The sequence below is a fragment of the Zootoca vivipara genome, chromosome 3, assembly GCF_963506605.1.
Source record: "Zootoca vivipara chromosome 3, rZooViv1.1, whole genome shotgun sequence".
Lineage (NCBI taxonomy): Eukaryota > Metazoa > Chordata > Lepidosauria > Squamata > Lacertidae > Zootoca > Zootoca vivipara.
In genome coordinates, this window is record NC_083278.1 from 2,678,138 (window position 1) to 2,700,355 (window position 22,218).

A 22,218-nucleotide genomic window follows, 5' to 3' on the forward strand; every position below is an offset into this window, starting at 1 on the left:
AAATAACTAAGTATCTACTCAGAAGAAAGCCACACTGAGTTCAGTGGGCCTTACTCCCAGGTAAGGGTGTGAGAGGCTCTGGCAGTGGTTTTCAACCAGTGTGCACCCTGGAGTACCTTCAGTGATGGTCAGGGGTGCCTCAGGCAACACTGGCCTCAGTCCCCCTTTCCCTCCCTTTTGGCAAACCTTTTAGAGACTGAGTGCCCAAACTGCAACCCCAAACCCACTTTATATTAAGCTAAGCTTAGTCACCTTCATACCAATTTCCAGAGAGGCAGCTGTGTTAGTTTGAAGTCCTGCAGCAGTTTAAACACTAAAACATGACATAAGCTTTCATCCAATGCATTTTATAATGTGGCCACTAGTCTGTGAAAGCTTATGCCATGATAAAATGTGCTACAGGACTTTTTGCTGCCTTTGCTTCATTCCTTCAATAAAAGTGTATGAAACCCCAAACACCTGTTCACTAGGGTGTGGGTGTATCCCTAGTTCGATTCATTTCCACGGAACACAGCTCTGAGTGCGTATATTTAGGAGAATAGTCACAAGCGATGCGCATTAACTAAACAGAAAGGCAGCAGGCAGCTTATTAGAGCCCCACAATATCAGAAAACTACTGTTGTCAACACATCAAGGTAATAGGATAAAAAAAGGTAAACGAAAACAAAATCCGGCAACGTTAGGAACTTGTGACTAGCTCCGCCCCGCCGCCTCTTCTTGCCCCCACAGCTCCTTAGATTGGGGGCTTCTCTCCCCGCCCGCCCCGTAAAAACACAGCAAACGGGGGAAAATAACAGAGCAAATAAGACGAGTTTCGGATACCTCCGAAATGCACAAATGTCTCCCGCAGCGCTCACCTTTCGAGGAGGAGGAGGAGGAGGAGGGCAAACGCAAGGCGGCGGCGGCAGCGGCGGCAATCCGTTCTTTTCCACTAGGCGCGCGCTTTCTTGTCGTCACTTGGCAACCGGCGAAGCAGAGACTCCCGATCTAGGAAACCAAATGGATCCGCCCGCTTTTGCCTCGGATTCATTTACGCGCGCGCTAAGGGCGACACGCCTGCAGCGCAGAGTGATATGAAATGTTGCAAGTCTACAAGCTCTCTCAGTCGTAGCCGGGTGGGGGGGGGGCATCCACCCCGCCCCCCATCAAGAAAATAAATGAAAACACTTAACGAACTGACCAACTGGGTCGCAGATAACTCGGTTCTGCCCCCCTCTCAAATCCGGTCTAAATTGGTACTGATTTGTATCACTCTAATTCATAGACTTTGAGTGTACAGGGCATCTGTATTTAACAGCTTGTTTTCCTCTCCAAAGAGAGAAATGGGAAAAATCAGGATAGTAGCACAGTTATAAGTTTGGACACCAGCACGTCCTCCCGCCCCCAGGCCCCCAAATTAGAAACAGACAGGAATTTCATGCTAATTTTTATTTTCTGATAAACAATATTTTCAAAAGTGCAACTTGCCTGCCTGCAAAGCACTTCAATGTTATTTCACATTAAAGGAAATGAGTAACATCTCTTTAGAAGTATCTTAAACTTATTTGAGAAAGGGCTGTAATGTCAGCGACTTACATATTTGGCTTCCTCCAAATAATCCTGAGAACTATTAGTTTATCTCCCAAAGCTACAATTCTCAACACCCTCAAGAAACTTCAATTCTGAGCATTCTTTTGAGGAAATCATGTGCTACAGAAGACGAGATGGTTGGACAGTGTTCTCGAAGTCACCAATATGAGTACTATGGACGTAACTGTTTATAATTTCCTGGTTTTTGAGTTTCTACCTCTTCGGTTTTTTCAGTTTCCGTCTGAAAATTGTTTGAAAGCTGTTACTTAATATCCGCACTGCAAGCTAAACTCAATGAACTTCAAGCAAAATTCCAGGACTCCTCAAATCACGGAGCTTTGAGAGACCTTCAGACCCCTTCCGCGCATGCGCCACAACTGCCACCCTACTTTCCTCCTGCGAGAAGCGCGTGACTTCTACGTCAAAGCAAAAGCATTTCCTCTCGAGCCGATTCTTCCCTCCTCCCCCTCTCCGCTCACCTCTTCCCTTAGCAGACGTACGACTGAGGGCAAAAGCCGGTTCCGGTGCCTTCTGGGCCTTGTAGTTCTGCTGGGCCGCAACCTTGCGTTTCGCACCACATACCGTCCCTGGAGCTACGGACTACAGCTTCCAGGTGGCAAAGCGAGAGGTGGGCGTGGCTTTTTTCGGAGCTCCCGCCTTCTCTGTGCTGTAGCCGCCGACTGCTGCTCGGGAGAAGGTGACCTGCGAGGAGAGAGATCGGTCGCGTCTTCCGTCATCGCCATGGTCAGTGAACCTGAGTTCGGGATTAGATTATGCAGTGAGACGTCCCGCACCCTTTAAAAATAAATATTATTATTTCCTCGGTTGGGTGGTAGGCAGAATGTTCTGACGAGATCCTGGACCAGCCCAAAGGGGACACATTAACCCGCAGTAAAATGGAAGGGCAGAAAAGGCAGCGGCCGCGCTTGTCCTTCTACACAGCTGGGGAGGCGCGAGGGAGCGGAGGGCACCTCGAGGGCGTGCGAAAGGGTAGCGACGTGGTCGAAACCAGTGTCAGGTCCCATGGGTGAGGGGCTGCGAAGAGGAGAGGCAGGGAGGAACCTTCCCACCTGCGGGCGCCTGAAGTAAAGGGGCTGCGGAGGGCTCTGTTTCCGAATAGCAGGGTCGGGGGGCAGAGACCCAGGATGGGGAGGGGTCCCCGACTCCCCTCACCTTCCGCGGTGCAGCGGAATCCCTCTGGTTCAAAAGGCTAACCAGGGGCTAGAGTTGACTAATCGGGTTGGGGCATATGGGTTTAATTGGAAAAAAACCAAACCCACGAACCCCTTCTTCCAGCATTGCTGACGTAATTTGCCACCATAATTTGAGCACCGGCTCAGGTAACTGCTTCGGTCACCTTGGCTGAGTTATATGCTCAATAGATTAGTGTGTAGCACATGAGACTCTTAATCTCTGGGTCGTGGGATCAAGCCCCACTTTATTTATTTATTTATTTATTTAATTTATATACCGCTTTATATTTTTAATAAAAATCTCAAAGCTTTTTACCGTATATTAAATCAATCAATCAATAAATAAAACAATAGCCAGGTAATGTTCCTCTGGTCTCATGAGGAGCCTCTTTAGTAGGGCTGGTGAGTCTGCACCCCCTAGGCCAATAGGCAAGATTCCTGCATTGCAGGGGGTTGGACTAGATGACCTTCATGGTTCCTTCCAACTCTACAATCCTATGGTTCTATGAATACATGTGGCAAGGACAAAGGAGATTTTGAGTGAAAAATCTTCAACCATGCATGAAAGTCCTGGTAAATCAGAGCAAGCCCATTGCTGCTGTTCATTGCATGCAATGAAAACCTTTTCTGGGCTTCAGTACTTGGGGTTTGTGATGCATGCTGCCTTGGCCCTCTGTTTTTACAGAGTGTATGTGAGAAGAAGCTCTACCCAGTTCCATTCTTTTTGCTATCATAAGCCTTTGAAAATTGGAAAAGTCTCTGCTGAACGATGACTATAAATTGTTCGCAAAAGTATTGGCACAGAGGCTTAAAAACACATTGAGTAAAATAATACAGCAGGCAGGCTTCCTACCAGGGCGTTACCTTAAGGATAATAGGAACATAATAAACATAATTCAATATCTTGAGAAGAGAATAGATAAGCAGGCTGCTTTAATCTTTGTCGATGCTGAAAAGGCATTTGACAATGTGTCATGGGCCTTTATGAAAAGGAATTTACAACAAATAGGCTTAGGATTAAATATGTTGAGCAGTGTGGAAGCTATATACAAACACCAGAAGGCAAGACTTATAGTAAATGGCGAAGTATCGGAAGAATTCTATATCACCAAGGGCACAAGGCAGGGGTGCCCGCTGTCCCCTCTTTTGTTTATTGTTTCATTAGAAGTACTGCTTCAAAAGATCAGAAGTACAGAGAACATTCAAGGTATAAAGTTGGGTGTCAGAGAATATAAGACAAAGGCAATGACATCATATTAACTTTACAAGAACCACAGTCATCAATAATGGAAGTACTGAAAACCATAGAAGAGTATGGGGCGGTAGCAGGATTAAAAATAAATAAGAGCAAAACAAAGATGATGATAAAAAACCTAAAGGAGGAACAAGCCGATCAATTACAGAAAGATACAGGTATAATGGTGACAAAAAAATAAAGTACCTGGACATTTGGCTCTCCCCAAAAAACACAAACTTATTCAAAGACAATTATGAATGTACATGGAAAGAAGTTAAATCAAAGCTAGAAACATGGAGTAGAATTAAGCTTTCATTCTGGGGAAGGATTGCAGCAGTTAAAATGACCATCCTACCCATGATGATATTCTTATTCCAAGCAATCCCCATAATAACATGGCAGAGTAAATTCGCAGAATGGCAGAGGGATATTTCTAGATTTGTCTGGCAAGGCCAGAAACCTAGAATCAAATTCAAATTGCTAACTGATAAGATTAAAAGGGGAGGCTTCTTGCTCCCAGACTTAACATGGGTAGGAGAATGGATAAAATTGACAAACCCCGCTATTCTGGATCTGGAAGGGTATGAAAATGTCTATGGGTGGCATGCGTATCTCTGGTACAGTAAGATGGGATCACACAGAAACTTCTTAAACCATGCCATCAAGAGACCACTCTATGAGGTCTGGGATAGATATAAGGAATGGTTGGAGAGAAAGACGCCTGGCTATCCCCACAAGAGGCGTTCGCAGTGAAGAAATTAAACATAGAAAGACAATGGTTGGTTTATAGAGCGATATTGGTGGAAGAAAATAACTCAATTAAGATCAGAACATACGACGAGTTAAAAGACAGACTGGGAAATTGGCTTGAATATCATCAAATACACAATGTATACTTAAGAGATAAGAAATTGAAAGGATTTGAACATCAGAGATCAGAATTAGACAAAATATTAGTGCAAGGTAACGTAAAAACTATCAAAAATCTACAAATTTCTACTGGAGTGGCATACTAAAGACGAGGAAGTTAAGGCAGTGATGACGAGATGGGCAATGGATCTAGGCTACAACATAGAAATTGAGAATTGGATAAAATTATGGACCATTGGAATAAAATTCACTGCATGTACGTTACTAAAAAAACTTGTATAAGATGATGTATAGATGGCACCTCACGCCAGTTAAATTATTCAGAATGTACAAAACAGACAATAAGATGTGTTGGAAGTGTGGCAAAGAAGAGGGGGATCTCCTCCACCTGTGGTGGAGATGTGAGAAAGTCAAGGATTATTGGGAGAAAATATACAACGAGCTAAAGGGGATTTTCAAATATACCTTTAAGAAAAGATCTGAACCCTTTTGTTGGGGATGGTAGCTGAGGATGTAAAGAAGAATGATCAAAAAATTGTTATGTACACCACCACAGGTGTGAGATTGTTATTAGCACGGATATGGAAGCAACCTTAATGTACCTTCAGTAGAAGATTGGCGGCAAAAGGTTATTGAATACGCGGGAATAGCTAAACTAACAGAAAATTAGACAACAAGATAACAAAATATTTGACAAGGAATGGGAAAATTTATGAGTTACATAGAGAAAACATTTTGAACCTTTAAAAGGATGGACCAGTAGAGTGGAAACAAGTACTGTATTCAATGTTGGTAAATGATAAATACCGTACTAAAAATTTATTGAGTCAAGTAGGGGGAAATGTAAATATGACAATAACAATGTACATATACTCTGTGGAATAATTTTTTACAAATCAATATTAGGTTAAGCAATGCGCAAAGTAATTTGGAATATAAGAAGACAGTAAGGAAGAAGGGAAGTCAATCAACAAAAATGTATGGAAACACAAATGTTAATTTTGACAAATGGTGAATGTAAATGTGAGTTCAAATATGTGTAAAACAGGAATTGGTGTATATTTTAATTTGTAAAGGGTAAGGGGGAAACAGCAGAAAATCAATAAAAATGATATTAAGAAGAAAGAAAATTGGAAAAGTTTCTGCTTGGCTTGGAAGGTAACCTACAAGGGTGATGGAGCAGGAGGGGAGAACATTTTTCTCCATTTCTGTCATTGTTGTTCATTAGTAACTAGGGTATATGGCACTTGAGGGGACAGCTGCAGAGAGCACTGCCAGCCTTGCTTAATAACAATGCCCAATTTATCGTCTTCAATTGCAGCAGTGTGTGACTTACTGGTATGGCTGGAATGTCTCCCTGTATGACTTTCAAGGTGCTCTTCAAGTAGGCAAACTTCCAAATTCTTGTTGGGACCATAGCCATAGAGTCTGATGAAAGGAGTGACTTAAGGTGCAACTTTATATTCACTGTGTTATAGTGGTGCAAATCAATTGCAAATTTTTATCTGCACCTCCACCAAGAGGAGGCAATGGGTGTCCTATAAGACACACCCCTTTCCTTATGGTCTGCAGCTCATAACACTTTATTAGGTAACAGGTAAGAGTATTATCTGTAAAGACTTAAATGGTTTTTTTTTTAAAAAAGGTAACTTGTATAATTTAATTTAAAATGTTACTAAGATTTAATTCTTCATACCATTTCTGGTTTTACTGTAAAATATGTCCTGTGCTCTGACATCATCAGGATTAAATGGTGTGTTGGGGATTATGGGGGAGATGGCTGCAATCAGCATTGTTGCTTTCACGGGTGTTTTATTAACAATGCCATTCATTTAGTCTCTAGTAGTTAAAGCAAATCAATATTTTCCCGCCAGCATTGTGCTGCAAGTTAACACTGATAGTTTCTTTATTCCAGATGCTTCTGTGCTACAGCTATACAGCACTGTATATACAATGCAGGTTTTGTATATACAGACTGCACTAATTTAACATCCTGATCTTGTGAGCTTTTATAGTAATACAGCAGCGCTGTTGAAATATGGAAGAACTGTGGGTGGAACAACATGCTTGTGCATCTGCTAAGTTTGTGGTAGCCCACATGAGCATTCCAGTTGTTTTGGACTTCCAACAGCCCTGACCTGCATACCCACTGGTTGGAGATCAAAGGAATTAGAGTCCACAACATCTGGATGGCTCCGTGTTGGCAGTCCATACAACTACATCTACAACTACCAATGTTTCCTGCACCTGTGCATCAAATAAATTAACATTTTCTGAAGATCATACTCTAGTATTGAATAGGGTTGCCATATTTCAAACAGTGAAAATCCAGACAGAAAAGTAGTTGAGCTTTTTATAGTTGCCCAAAGTTGTTGACCTTTTTTGGGGAAATTGCTTTTAAAATGAAGTTTTTGAGCTATTTTTACATAATCATGGCACTGTTGACATGGCCTGCCATATGTCTGGATTTTTCCCAGCTGTTTGCCCAATTTCCACCCAGACACTGCTGCCGACTGATGTATGGCAACCCTAGTATTGAATGTTAATACTATTTATTTGTATATTGGCATGGGAGCTTCTTGTAATATAGAAAATGTTCCACCTTAGAAAACAGGCCCACACAGTTCTAATAAATATGGCATAATACAGTTTGCCTGCTATCTAGCAATTGTGTATACCTGCTTACCTTTAAGTAGTAGAGCTTTTACAGTCTATACTGTACAACTTAGTAAATTCTTACAACAACCACCACCATCACCACCACCCCATACTCTTTGCCCCTTGCCCAATTTCCGCTGTTAAAATCCTTGTACCTTGCAATGTAATATACACACAGTTCACTCCCAGTCTAAACTGAAGGGCTCTGGAAACTTGTGTGGTGCCAAGTAACCTCCCTCACACTCCCAACTGCAGGCTCTGGCATTCAGTGAAGAATCCAATATTTTATATGCAGAATAATGAGAATTATTAATTGCAAGCAATTTTAAGTTGAGCTTATAGTAATGACTTCACGTGGGGAAGGGTGCCGAAAGTATGTTGGCTGTTGTTGTTTTTCTGAAAACAGCAGGGAGAATTTACATGGAACTTCTGACAGGTGAGAGGTGGGATTATAGTAGTTCATATAACACAGCCAGCAGCTATTCCCTATATAGCTTCTTGTCGAGAGTATTTATTCCTGTTAATCAGCCAAAGGCCTGGTTGAAGAGGAACATTTTTGCCTGGCATCTAAATGTGTAGAATCATAGAATCATAGAGTTGGAAGAGACCACAAGGGCCATCCAGTCCAACCCCCTGCCAAGCAGGATACACCATAATGTATAATGAAGGCACCAGGTGAACCTTCCTGCATAAAAGGCCCATTCCTGTCTTGCCACCCTTTTGTGGAGGAAGCACACATAGAAAGGCATCAGATAATGATTGCAGAGTCAAGGTCGGATCATATGGGGAGAGGCAGTCCTTGAGGTATTGTGGTAATTACGCCTCTCCAAAGATACAAGCCAGAATTCTAGTAACAGTATTAATAACTAATACTAATAAGTCTATTTAAGTTCATCAGTCCCTTCACAGGTATGATGCATTGTCTTTCATGATTGCTTTCACTAGTATAGGTTCTTTCCTCATAATTAATCATAACATTTAAATAGACTTGTATTTCTCTAGTTTAAGCCAGTTCTTTTTGTTGATAACCATGATTATTTTACCCAGTTACTGCAAACTGGCCGACACCAGTAACTTGGGAAGAGGATCTTGGGGATTGTAATTAAGACAGACTTCAAACAGCTGGCATCCAGCATTACATAAGTTGCAAATCCTGCTAAACCTCAGAAAATTGTCGTGCTAAGTCAAAGTAGTGCATCAGAAATAAAACCGCAAACTTTTTTTTTCTTGTTGAAGCTTGCATTTTGTTTTTCTTGAGGCCACATCATTTCTTTTGTTCAAACTTTTTAACCTAAAAGCTGTAGCTTGAGTGAGCTGAAATTTCTCTGCTTTGAAACAGCTGCCTGCATCATTTTGCTAGCAGTGAATAGACTCAAATACCTTCCTTAAATGAGCACAACACTTAGCTTACCCCACGAGTATGGTGTGAGAGCACCGTGCTGAAGCTAAGCAGATCTGACCAGTGCCTGAATGGAAACCACATATAGCCACATTGGGTTCCACGATGAAAGAAAGCATAAGGTACCAGCATAAGGAGAACTGCTCCCCATAAGATCTATTAAATATGTTCATGCATGTTCTCTACAGCAGTGTGTCAGTTTCCTATGTCATTGCCTAAAGTTGGATGTTTAATTGTAGATGCCAAAAGTTGCAAGGCACATTATATTCTCTCATATATATATATATATATATATATATATATATATATATATTCCACACACACACACACACACACACAATCTGCCAGTATAAGGTTACCTGGTATATTTTTCACCCTTGTCTTGTTATATGGTGGTCTTAAATAAAAATTGTCTTTCAGCTTTTCATTTTCTACATGGAACTGCCATGTTTCCAAAAGACTGTAGTTTTTGAGAAATCTCTTTAAAATAGCTCATGTTTAGGCTGGTGCAGAATATTGATGTTTCTGTATTCTGCATGGGAGATTTGTCCTTTTAACTTTTGTGTTCTGTTTATAAGTTTAAAATGTGTTTGGCTATCCCAAGACTGAATAATTATAATGAATTCCTGGCAGTCTGGTTAGTTCGCAGTTGAAGGTTAGCTGAACCATAGACCTAACAACCTTCCTGACAAAAAGTTTGCCAAACGCCAACTTTTATGAAAGTTCATTCTACAGTAATGAGAGAAAACGTGTTTATGGAAATCTACAAATATCCTTTCTCTTTCAGTCCAAACCAATAAAAGTCCTCGTGACTGGTGCTGCTGGACAGATTGCCTACTCTCTGCTCTACGGCATTGCGAAGGGTGATGTCTTTGGAGCAGATCAGGTAATGGATAAAATGAATGATACGGTAGCATACCCATAAGCAGTCCATATGAGCACAAAGGTCAACTCTGCAGTTGTTAACAGACATCCAGTGCAAGAAAAGGGCCTCATTGACTTTTTTGTCAATTGTTATTAAAATGACTATCTTGTGGAGAGAAGTGAGATTCCATTATGCAGAAATGAGGTTTTGAATATATTTTCATTGTATAGAATGGTAAGAAAGATTCTGACAAATCATAAATTATTCCTAATATGGTGGTACAAACAGGACAAAGAGTCTTAATTTAATTTGATTTTACATGTAATCTGATCAATATTTAAAAAACTAAGTAACTGTTGTTGTTTTACAGCCTCTTATTCTTGTACTATTGGATATCACTCCCATGATGACTGTATTGGATGGCGTACTTATGGAATTGCAAGACTGTGCTCTTCCTCTGCTAAGAGGTGACAAAAAAAATATCAACATCCAGTTTGTGCTCTGTCTGCAGATCCTTAGGTTTGAAATATACAGTATAGGCAAATGAGAGACACATTACTGCCAGATTTAACAGCATTGTTCAGTGTAGTGGCCATATATGTCAGGGCAAAAGAGGACCATTTTGCCATTCTGTAAATTGAAGAGATGTTGGCTTGCATGGGGAATTAAATGTAAGATTTATAAGCCCAACACATTAAGCAAACTATGGGAGGTTATAGTTTGCATTGGAAGAAAATAATTTTCAAAGCATTGGGGAAGCTTGTCCAGGAGTAGACTTGCACATTTTGCTCTACTGACCACTAGTGCCAATTAAAAGAAAGTCAAATTTAATAGAAACCTACCTCACACTGATTCAGTGATTGTACATTCGTGTTAATTTCAGTGATGAAAGCTTTTGCCTTTGGTTATGCTTACCTAATAAAGTGGCCACTGAATCATTATTTCAATAGCCTTGAAAAATCGGGGGGGGGGGAGAGGCTTGTGTTTTCTTTTGGCTTACATCTAAACCAGTGCTTTCAAACTTGGCTTTCCAGCTGCTGTTGGACTCCAACTCCCATCATACCTAGCTAGCACGACCAGTGGTTATGAATGATGGGTTGTAGTCCAGCAACAGCAGGAGAGCCAAGTTTGAGAAACACTAATCTAAAGAAAGCTTAGGCCAGTTTGGATCATGGAAGTCATGAAGCAAATTCACTTCACAATTTATTAATAGGTTGAGGCATTTGAGAAAGAGAAAATTGACACATAAACAGAAGCAGTGGCAGACCTTTTGATATGCTTTGGGATTTTGGTCACAACCTTGTTATGATTAGTTCTGAAGGCATTGGTTTCCCCTCATAGTGTTACCATAAGCTCATCTTTCGGCCCTCTTCCTCTCTACTTACAGAGGTAATTGCAACTGACAAAGAAGATGTTGCATTTAAAGACCTTGATATAGCCATCCTTGTTGGCTCCATGCCAAGGAAAGAGGGCATGGAACGCAAAGATCTGCTCAAGGCAAATGTGAAAATTTTTAAGTCACAAGGAGCTGCATTGGACAAGTATGCAAAGAAGTCTGTTAAGGTGAATACAGCTGGGGTGATGTGGTTGCTAAGAGAATGAGCTGTGCTGCAAGAGATTGCTGATTTACATATCATCTCATATCATCATTGTCACGCTCTTACTTCTGTCCATAATATAAGGATACTAAGTCTGGTCTACCCTTTAAGCTGTTAAAAGGATTGCTATCATAACATATGTGAAGTACTTTGAACACAGAAATGAAGTTGGCACTTCTTTAATTAAAGTCGAGCATCCAAGTCTTAAGCTACTTGAGTCTTTAAAAGGGGGAGGGAGACATTTTTGTACCATTTGTCTTGTTAACCAGTTTACAAAATGTTTCTAGTTTAGTAATTTTCCGTTTATCAGATTTCAATTTCCACATGATCAGTGAAATGTTGGTTTACACAATTTATATACTGCTTTAGAATTTTTTTAAAAAATCTCTAAACTATAATAAGAAAATCACAGCTGAAATCTCAGCAATTTTGGTTTAGTTGGTTGGTCACTTGGCAGACTTGCAGTAAATAGTCCACTTTATTTCTTGCCCCCCAATTAGGTTATTGTGGTAGGCAATCCAGCAAACACCAACTGTCTGATTGCCTCAAAGTCTGCTCCATCTATACCAAAGGAGAATTTCAGTTGTTTAACCCGTCTGGATCACAACAGAGCTAAATCCCAGGTAGGTACTCTCTTCTAAGTTATAGAAAACACTTTTTTGTTCTTTATGTAAACCAGTTGTTGTTGTTTTTTAAGAATTTGTTTAAAAGGGTAGGGAATCTGAATGCTTCAAATTACCAAACTGATCTTGGCATTTTCTGCTTCCTACCCTCAATAAAACTAGATTGCTATCAAAGTTGGTGTGACTGCTAAGGATGTAAAGAACTGCATCATCTGGGGGAATCACTCCTCTACTCAATATCCAGATGTTAATCATGCCAAGGTGAAAGTGCAAGGAAAAGATATTGGAGTTTATGAAGCTGTGAAGAATGATAACTGGCTCAAGGGTGACTTCATTACTGTAAGTTAATAATGTGGGTGATTTTGTTTTTTCTTGTCTTGTCTATTGCAGCAACGTAACACGAGTAGCAGATGTTCCAGAGTCAGAATTTCAGAATATCAACTTCTACATTAGCAGTTTTGTACAGTGGCCATGCTCTGCTATTTGCATGTAGATAAACTCTATGCATGTATAGTCATGGGAAAAAGAAAGTACACCCTCTTTGAATTCTGTGGTTTTACATATGAGGGCATAATAACAACCATCTGTTCCTTAGCAGGTCTTAAAATTAGGTAAATAGAACCTCAGATTAGCAACAAAACATGACATATTACAGAGTGTCTGAATTCAGAATTGAAAGAGAGTTTTCTTTCTTTTTCCCAGGACTGTATGCCCTACACCAGTTGGACCACTGCATAGATACACAGTTCCCCCATACACTTTATTTCAATGCTATTGTAGCTTTCACCTAAGGAATCAATCTCCCAGAAGAATTTGAACATGGAAAAGAAGTGGTCAATATAGAGAGGCATTTTACAGAAAAAGATGTAAAATGAAAAAGTTTGAGGATATTAGAAATCAGGTAATGAGTTGGTTGCATTACTACCAACTGAAATGTTTAAATGTGATTTTAAAAAGTGTGGCTTCGATGACCAAAGTTCCCAGTTTGAAAGGGAACCAACAGAAAATAGAGGAAAAACTGATTTCAAGGATGTATAAGATATTGTTAGAATAGGAAACCCAAGACAAAATTGTTAAATCTGCTATTGTATCAGCATATACTGGTCCTTACTCATTATAATCAAGAGTAATTATGGTAGTAGGTGCAAATAGTCCAGTAATTTTCCTCTGTCAATACTACAGACTGTTCAGCAGCGAGGTGCAGCTGTTATTAAAGCCAGGAAGCTATCAAGTGCAATGTCGGCAGCCAAAGCTATCTGTGATCATGTGAGAGACCTTTGGTTTGGCACTCCAGAGGTAAGTGTTGCAACAGCCCATGAAGAAGTTAGCTTTGATAATAGCTGTTCAAAGTTTAGTACAGTGGTGCCTCGCTAGACGAAATTAATTCATTCCACGGGTCAATTTGTGTAACTAATTTTTCGTCTAGCGAGTCCCGGTTTCCCATAGGAATGTATTGAAACTTAATCAATGCATTCTTATGGGCTCTGGGGGACTGGCGGCGGGGAAGGCAGGCAGGCGCTTGCTCTCTTGCCTGCCTGCCTTCCCCACCGCCTGTCACACGAAGATCGGAGGGCGCTGCTTGCCAGGGCTTGCAAACAGCGCCAACCGATCTTCGGATCTGTGTTGTGTGACAGGCGGGGGTGGGGGGAAAGCGGAGGCTCGTTCCTCCGCCTTTCCCCCGCCCCACCTGTCACACAAAGATCGGTGGGCGCTGCTTGCGGGGCTTGTCAACCCCGACAAACAGCACCCGCCAATTTTCGGCTCTGTCCCACGATGCGCTACGGCTTGGGGAAGCAGGCAGGGAGATGGCAACAGCCCGCAGCTTCCTGCCTACTTCCCCGAGCCGAAGCGCCCGGGGGACGGAGCCGAATTGTGGCGCTGCGAGGGGGAGGCAAACGGCAAAAGCCCCCTCCCCCGCGCCGCGATTCGGCTCCGTCCCCCGGGCGCTTCAGCTCGGGGAAGCAGGCAGGGAGATGGCGACAGCCCTGGAGCTTACACGGGCTGTTGCCACCTGCACGTCTGCCTTCCCCAAGCAGCGCCCGCCAATCCTCCGCTTTCCCCCCCATCCCGCCTGTCACACAGCGGGGATCGTAGGGGGCTTAAGAAGCCCCCTACGATCCCCGATGTGTCGGGCAGGATGGGGGGGAAGCGGAGAAAAGTTCCTCCACTTCCCCCCCCCATCCCGCCTGCGCTTAGGCTTCCTCGGCAAAGGCAAGCGGGGGACACCTAGCCCGCTTGCTTGCCTTCGCTGAGAAGGCGCCGTTGCTGCCTAATGCCGGCTCTGTCGGGCGGGGGGAGGGAGAAGCGGACTCCGCTTTCCCCTCACCCCACCCAACACAGCGGGGATCAGACGAAGCTGTCGGCGGCAGGGGGAACCCTGCTGCTGAGCCTGCACAGATCCCGGGGTTCGGGGAAGCACTTGCAGCTTGTCCGAACCCCGGGATTTGTCCTTTCTGTCGGCGGCGGGGGGAGAGGAAGGAAGGAAGAGAAACGGCTGCTTTCCCCTCCTTCGTTCCTCTTCCCCCCCCTCCGCTTCTTCCCCGCTAGTTCCTCTTTGTGTTCCGCTGGTCTCTGTCAGCGCCTCTCAGCTGATCTTCCTTTGCCTTCTTCAATTGCTACAGCTGGTTCCCCTTTCGCTAGATGAATGCCCTGATTTTCTGATCAGAGGTTTTTATGGCCACGCTTCGCACGACGGAGCGGTGGCCATAGAAAAACTCGTCGTATAGCGAGGCAACCTCCAATCAGAAAATCCTTTCGTTAAGCGAAATTTTCGTCTAGCAGGGCATTCGTCTAGCGAGGCACCACTGTATATACTTCCTTTGTATTAGGTATACAGCTGATCACCTAATAATCTTATATATGCTTTCATGAATCTCTTGGTAAAAGAGTGTGATACAAATGTGATAAAACTGATCATAAGCGTAAAGAGAAAAATGGCAAATTGATATTCTGGAATGCAAAGAATTGTAACAGGATGCAGACCCTTCCTTCAGAACGATATATGTGTATGCCAAATGTGAAGTAAATAATTGGGAAAGTACTACACTATTTACTTGTATTCTTATTTAAAGGGTGAATTTGTTTCCATGGGTGTTATTTCTGATGGAAATTCATATGGTGTGCCTGAAGATCTGATCTATTCATTTCCTGTTGTAATAAAGGTATGTAAAAAATATCCAGTTTCTGAAATACTTAAGTAAATGTGATACTGTGCAAAGTTTCAAAAAGCACAAGTGCAATGTGGACATCACTACTGTGAGCATTAAAGAATCTATAAAACAGTAACAGCAGTTTAAATACTATCCCTAAAGCACATAGCGCAGGATTTAACTAATGAGTCCTGCAAGTGGAGCCATTGTGAAGGATTTCTGTTTGTGCAATGGGGCTTCCCTTCTCTCCTCGTCATTCCACCCTCAAAACTGGCTTTGGGGAGCAGGTCAGGAGAACCCCCAGAACAGCACGCAATGGGCATTTTAGAAAAGCTAAAATGCTTGGCCTGGCAGAACAATCACCTTTGTGTAACGATGAACTCCCCACCACCACCTTTTTGTTGTTGTTGTTGAAATAATTTTGATTGAGTTTTACAAGTATTTTTTTAGGAAAAACATCCACCTTACATATAATATATAGAAACCACCTGGCCATCTCGGCCTGAGACTTCCCTCCTCCTTGACTAATGGTTTCCCTATTCATACTCTAATATTGCATTTTATTATTATTGTTATTACCCTTAAATCCTAATCTTAAATAAACTATTTAAGAATCATAGTACAGTGGTACCTCCTGTTGCAGAAGGGATATGTTCCAGAGGTTCAGGTCGGATCCCGAGGTTTCTGCAACCTGAGGACTGCTTCTGCGCATTCGCGCAAGGCGAAACCCGGTAAAATACTTCCGGGTTTGCCTTGTGCGCATCCCAAAGTTTACGTAACCAGAGAGTTACGTAAATGGAGGTTTGACTGTAGTAATAAATGATACATCTAACCTTACAACACTTCTTGTAACTCTACTAACGATGTCAGTTGTTTATAGCTGTCTTTCAAATACAGCATAAATTTATTCCAGTCTTCCAGAAAGGTCTGGTCTTGCTGGTTCCGAATTTCCCCCATCAATTTCACCAATTCTGCATGGTCCAATAGTTTCATCTGCCACTCTTCTTTCGTCGGAATCTCTTCCTGTTTCCAGTTTTGGGCCAATAATATTCTTGATGCAGTTGTTGCATATAAAAAGAGTGTTTTATCCTGCTTACCTATGTATTTCTCTGCCTACAATACCCAGTAAAAAGGCTTCTGGTTTTTTCCCCAAAATGTATATTTCAACATTTTTTTAAAGTTCATTATATATCATTTCCCAGAAAGCCTTCACTTTCTTACAAACACACCACATATGATAGAAGGTACCATCTTTTTCTTTTTCCAACATTGATTATTTGGTCAGTACATTTTTGCTAACTTCACTGGTGTTGTATACCATCTGTACATCATTTTCATTACATTTTCTTTAAGTGAACTGCAAGCTGTAAAATTTATTCCGTCTTTCCAAAGTTTTTCCCAATCTTCTAATTGTATATTATAACCAATATCTTTTGCCCAATGTATCATAACAGATTTAGCTTCTTCATCTTTCACATGCCATTCTAAAAGTAATTTATACATTTTTTACAATATTTTAATTTTGGAGCTTAACAAATCTAATTCAAACCTGGATTTTTGTATACTCAAATCCAATATTTTTATAAATCTTCTTTAAATATTTCATTTATTTGACGATAATGCAACCAATCTTTTACTAAACTTTTAATTTCCTCATAAGATTTTAATTTCCACTGATTATCTATTTCCATCACCAAATCTTCATAGGTGGCCCAATTTCTTTCCATACTTAGCTTTTTTACACTTATAGCCTCTATAAATATTAATGCTGCTTGCTTATCATTCCTGGTCGTCAAATATTCAATTATATCAACAATGTTTCTTATGTTATCTTTCATCTGATGACCAGGAAGAAAGCCAGCTTGGTCTTCATGCATTATATCTTTTAATACTCTTTTCAATCTGTCTGCTAAAATACTTGAGAACAGTTTATAGTCATTATTTAACAACGAGATTGGCCTATAATATTTAATTTGTAACAAATCTGCATCCTGTTTTGGAATCAAAGTAATAAATACTTCTTTCCATGTTGCTGGGGTATCTCCTTTTTCTAAAATATTGTTCATCACATCTTTCAAAGCTATCATCAAGGTTTGCTTCCCCCCCCAAAAAAACCTCAATAATATATTGAATACAGTATCTTAGTAACTGTAGACATAGGTTAGTCATTCAAATCATATGCAACACTTACATAGTTTTCATAACAGTTTAACATAGCTTTCTCCAAAAAGTACTTGGGAGTTCTAATTTGGCAAAGTGTGAAAAATACATTCTTAAAGTTCCCTAAAACACCTCCATTGGTTGGGAATGACCAATTTGTTTATTACAAGTCTATGGTTCTATGATTCCCTATATCTAATGTCTAGCTTGTTTAAAGCTCATGTGCGGAGGCTAGTAAATACCTAACCCAACGTTCTCCAACCTGGTGCCCTCCTCCTGTTTTGTAGTACACCTCCCGTTATCCCCAGTTAGCAGGAAAGGTTGACCTAATCAATAGCCCCATCACACAGTTTATCCTGTAACACTGCAGAGTTGAAATTTGTTATGGTTTAAAGGCTTTAGCAAGTCACCAATTCATTTTTCACAGGATAAAACATGGAAGTTTGTCGAAGGCCTTCCTGTTAATGACTTCTCCCGTGAGAAGATGGATTTGACTGCCAAAGAACTAACTGACGAAAAGGAGACGGCTGTGGAGTTTCTGTCCAGTGCATGACTAGGTGCTGCTCAGGATGCTTCGGCAGATGGCTTGAACACAGAGGAGTCTAAGAGTCGCCTCTAAAATTCAGCATCAAATGTGATTACTGTATCAGTCACTTGTCTTCCCCCACCCCTCTGCAGCAGTCAGTACCTGCTTTGTTGGTACATCTGTGCCTATTATTGAGTGCTTCTAGTAATGAAGTTATCACACAACACGTTTCGAAAGTAGTTTGCAGACTTGACCAAATCTTCTTGATTTATTACTGTTTGCTTCTTGTATTGCATTGTGCATTAGAAGGATAGGAGCCTTTCAGCTTTAATTACACTAAAACCAGCTATATAGTGGTAAAAGCTGATTTTCTAACATGGGCTTTAGCACTTTATTAACCAAGTACAATTAGAGCCACCATTGGTCTTTATCAAAGTGCACAAGAGCCTATATTTCTACCATTAAAATCTCTTAAGTAGGAAATGCATTTTGCATACAATGAATGTACTATATGTTGACCATCACTGACTCACAAATTTTACTGGAAATTACATTAAATGTTGCTGAGTAAGCAGCTTTTGTGGTGTTTTGTTTACCTTGCTTTCATGAAAGTATGTAAAACACAACCTAGTGGTTTGAAGGTACAACCATGCACAGAATACACAATACCTCTGCAGCAAGCTCGAACAGATTGTACTTTTACAAATATTATGGTGACAAAAAATACTAATAGTGTAGGTTAGACATAATGATTGATCTCTAACAAGATGTGATAGAACAGGTGTATTCTGGGTAAACACAAAGTTTTATATGGTCTGTGGGCACTTCCCATATCTCCTCTTATCACTTGTCCAGCCCCTCCTTCCCTCTGCTCATCAGCTTTCTCCTTCCCTTGAGTTATAACTTGTTGCTGATTCTCTCTTTTGAGCTTTGTTAACTTTCCAAGCTCAAAAACAGCTATGTTTAATCTTTTATTTCTTTGGGCAACTCTCACTTCTCTCCCTGTCCCTTGGCCCTCTTTATATAGCTGTCTTTTTCTTCATCCATTTGGTGAAGAAGGAGGATGAAGAGAGGAAGGAAGGAACCACAAGAGTCATCTAGTACAACCTCCTGCCCTGCAGGAATCTCAATGAAAGTATCCATGACAGATCCAACGTCTGTTTAAAACCTTCCATGAATAAGTGTAGCACCTTCTGAGGAAACCCATTCCACTGCCGAAGAACTCTTACCATCAGAAAGCTCTTCCTGGTCTTTAGTTGGAATGTATTTTATTGTAACTTGAATCTATTGGTTTGGGTCCCAGCCTCCAGAGCAAAACAAAACAAGTTTGCTTCATCTTCCATGTGACAGCTTTTTAGATATTTAAAGATGACTATCATATCTTCTCTCAGTCTCCTCTTTTCCAGGTTGAATTTCCTCATACGGCTTGGTTTCCAGACTCTTGACATTTTGGTTGGCCTCTTCTGCACACGTTTCAGATGTTAATATCCTTCTTAAATTGTGGTACCCAGAAATGGACACAGGACTCCAGGTGGCATGTGACTAAAGCAGAATAGAGCAGTACTATTATTTCCCTTGATCAGGACGCTAGACTTCTGTTGATGCAGCCTAGAATAGCAGTAGCTTTTTTTGCTGCTGCATCACTGTTGACTCATCTTAAGCTTGGGGTCCACCAAAACCCCTCAATCCTTTTCACATGTACTATGGGCAAGCCAAGTGTCCCCCAGTTATATTTGTGCAACTAGTTTTTACTGCCTTAGTAATAACAGGCATCCCCAAACTTCGGCCCTCCAGATGTTTTGGACTACAATTCCCATCTTCCCCGACCACTGGTCCTGTTAGCTAGGGATCATGGGAGTTGTAGGCCAAAACATCTGGAGGGCTGCAGTTTGAGGATGCCTGGTGTAGAACCTGACATTTGCCCCTATTGAAATTCATTTTGTGAGCTTGGGCCCAGTTCTCCAATCTGTTAAGGCCATATTGAATGTCAATTCTGTCTTCTGCGGCATTAGCGACCCTTCCCAGTTTGTTGTCATCTGCAGATTTGATGAGCATCCCCTCAATTCCTTCATCCAAGTCATAAAGACATTGAACAACGGGTCCAGGACAGAACCCTGCAGAAACCCACATCTAACACTGATCACTAAAAGTCAGCATGGGTTTCTGAAAAATAGGTCATGTCAGACTAATCTGATCTCATTTTTTGACAGAATTACAAGCCTGGTAGATGAAGGGAACACTGTGGATATAGCCCATCTTGATTTCAGCAAGGCCTTTGACAAGGTGCCCCATGATATTCTTGTAAAGAAGCTGGTAAAATGTGGGCTAGACAATGCTACCATTCAGTGGATTTGTAACTGGCTGACAGACCGAACCCAAAGGGTTCCTCTTCATCCTGGAGAGAAGTGACTAGTGGGGTGCCACAGGGTTCTGTCTTGGGCCCAGTCTTATTCAACATCAATAATAATAATAATAATAATAATAATAATAATAATAATAATAATAATTTATTTATACCCCGCCCATCTGGCTGGGCTTCCCCTGCCACTCTGGGCGGCTTCCAACAAACATTAAAATACCTCAAATATCACAGATTAAAAACTTCCCTAAACAAGGCTACCTTTAGGTATTTTCTAAATGTCAGGTAGTTGTTTATCTCTCTGACCTCTGATGGGAGGGTGTTCCACAGGGTGGGTGCCACTACCGAGAAGGCCCTCTGCCTGGTTCCCTGTAGCTTTGCTTCTCGCAGTGAGGGAACCGCCAGAAGGCCCTCGGCGCTGGACCTCAGTGTCCGGGCAGAACGATGGGGCTGGAGACGCTCCTTCAGGTATACTGGACCGAGGCCGTTTAGGGCTTTAAAGGTCAGCACCAACACTTTGAATTGTGCTCGGAAACGTACTGGGAGCCAATGTAGGTCTTTCAAGACCGGTGTTATGTGGTCTCGGCAGCCGCTCCCAGTCACCAGTCTAGCTGCCGCATTCTGGATTAGTTGTAGTTTCCGGGTCACCTTTAAAGGTATCCCCACAAAGAGCGCATTGCAGTAATCCAAGTGGGAAATAACTAGAGCATGCACCACTTTGGCGAGACAGTCCACAGGCAGGTAGGGACTCAGCCTGCGTACCAGATGGAGCTGATAGACAGCTGCCCTGGACACAGAATTGACCTGTGCCTCCATGGACAGCTGTGAGTCCAAAATGACTCCCAGGCTGTGCACCTGGTCTTTCAGGGGTACAGTTACCCCATTTAGGACCAGGGAGTCCTCCACACCTGCCCGCCTCCTGTCCCCCACAAACAGTACTTCTGTCTTGTCAGGATTCAGTCTCAATCTGTTAGCCGCCATCCATCCTCCAACTGCCTCCAGGCACTCAAACAGGACCTTCACCGCCTTCACTGGTTCTGATTTGAAAGAGAGGTAGAGCTGGGTATCATCCGCATACTGATGAACACCCAGCCCAAACCCCCTGATGATCTCTCCCAGCGGCTGCATGTAGATGTTAAAAAGCATGGGGGAGAGGACAGAACCCTGAGGCACCCCACAAGTGAGAGCCCAGGGGTCCGAACACTCATCCCCCACCACCACTTTCTGAACACGGCCCAGGAGGAAGGAGCAGAACCACTGTATGACAGTGCCCCCAGCTCCCAACCCCTCTAGACGGTCCAGAAGGATGTTAAGGTTGATGGTGTCAAAAGCAGCTGAGAGATCCAGCAGAACTAGGAAACAGCTCTCACCTTTGTCCCTAGCCCGCCAGAGATCAGCAACCAGTGCGACCAAGGCAGTTTCAGTCCCATGATGAGGCCTGAATCCCGACTGGGAGGGATGCAAGTGGTCCGCTTCTTCCAGGCGTGCCCGGAGTTGTTCAGCAACCACTCGCTCAATCACCTTGCCCAAGAATGGTAAATTTGACACTGGGCGATAATTAGCCATATTTGCCGGGTCTAAATATGTCTTTTTAAGAAGCGGTTTAATGACCGCCTCTTTCAGCGGGTCTGGGAAGACTCCCTCACAGAGGGAAGCATTCACCACCCCGTGGAGCCCGTCGCCCAGCCCTTCCCGGTTCGCTTTTATTAGTCAGAATGGGCAAGGGTCAAGGAAACAGGGGGTCGGTTTCACTCGTCCAAGCAGCCTGTCCACATCTTCGGAGGTAACAGATTGGAATTGATCCCATAGAACATGACTAGGATGACTTGGATGATGGGCTTGAGGGCATCCTGAGTAAGTTTGCAGGTGACACCAAATTGGGACGGGTGGCTAATACCCCAGAAGACAGGATCACACTTCAAAATGACCTTAACAGATTAGAATACTGGACCAAAGCAAACAAGATGAATTTTAACAGGGAGAAATGTAAAGTACTACACTTGGGCAAAAAA

General features: G+C 42.1%; 2 protein-coding genes across 14 annotated transcripts in view; one reads left to right on the forward strand and one right to left on the reverse strand.

Annotated features, from left to right (window-relative positions):
- The window catches only part of WDPCP (WD repeat containing planar cell polarity effector), a 215,590-nt gene extending 213,493 nt beyond the window's left edge, over window positions 1-2,097 (reverse strand). For 6 of the 13 annotated variants that reach the window (XR_009557271.1, XR_009557273.1, XR_009557272.1 and 3 more), the window contains exon 1: window positions 858-1,998. The gene's annotated coding sequence lies outside the window, so the exon portion shown is untranslated. Of the gene's footprint in view, window positions 1-822; window positions 2,000-2,048 lie in introns of those variants that run through there. The other 7 variants (XR_009557270.1, XR_009557269.1, XR_009557274.1 and 4 more) reach the window with 3 other exon arrangements.
- A 129-nt stretch (window positions 2,098-2,226) lies between these two features.
- MDH1 (malate dehydrogenase 1) lies at window positions 2,227-18,433 on the forward strand. Its single transcript, XM_035110465.2, has 9 exons — window positions 2,227-2,313; window positions 9,714-9,812; window positions 10,162-10,258; window positions 11,179-11,354; window positions 11,890-12,012; window positions 12,175-12,351; window positions 13,195-13,308; window positions 15,084-15,173; window positions 17,749-18,433. Exons 1-9 carry the CDS (start codon window positions 2,311-2,313, stop codon window positions 17,872-17,874), a joined length of 1,005 nt encoding a protein of 334 aa, XP_034966356.1. The 5' UTR covers window positions 2,227-2,310; the 3' UTR covers window positions 17,875-18,433.
- The last annotated feature ends 3,785 nt before the right edge of the window (window positions 18,434-22,218 follow it).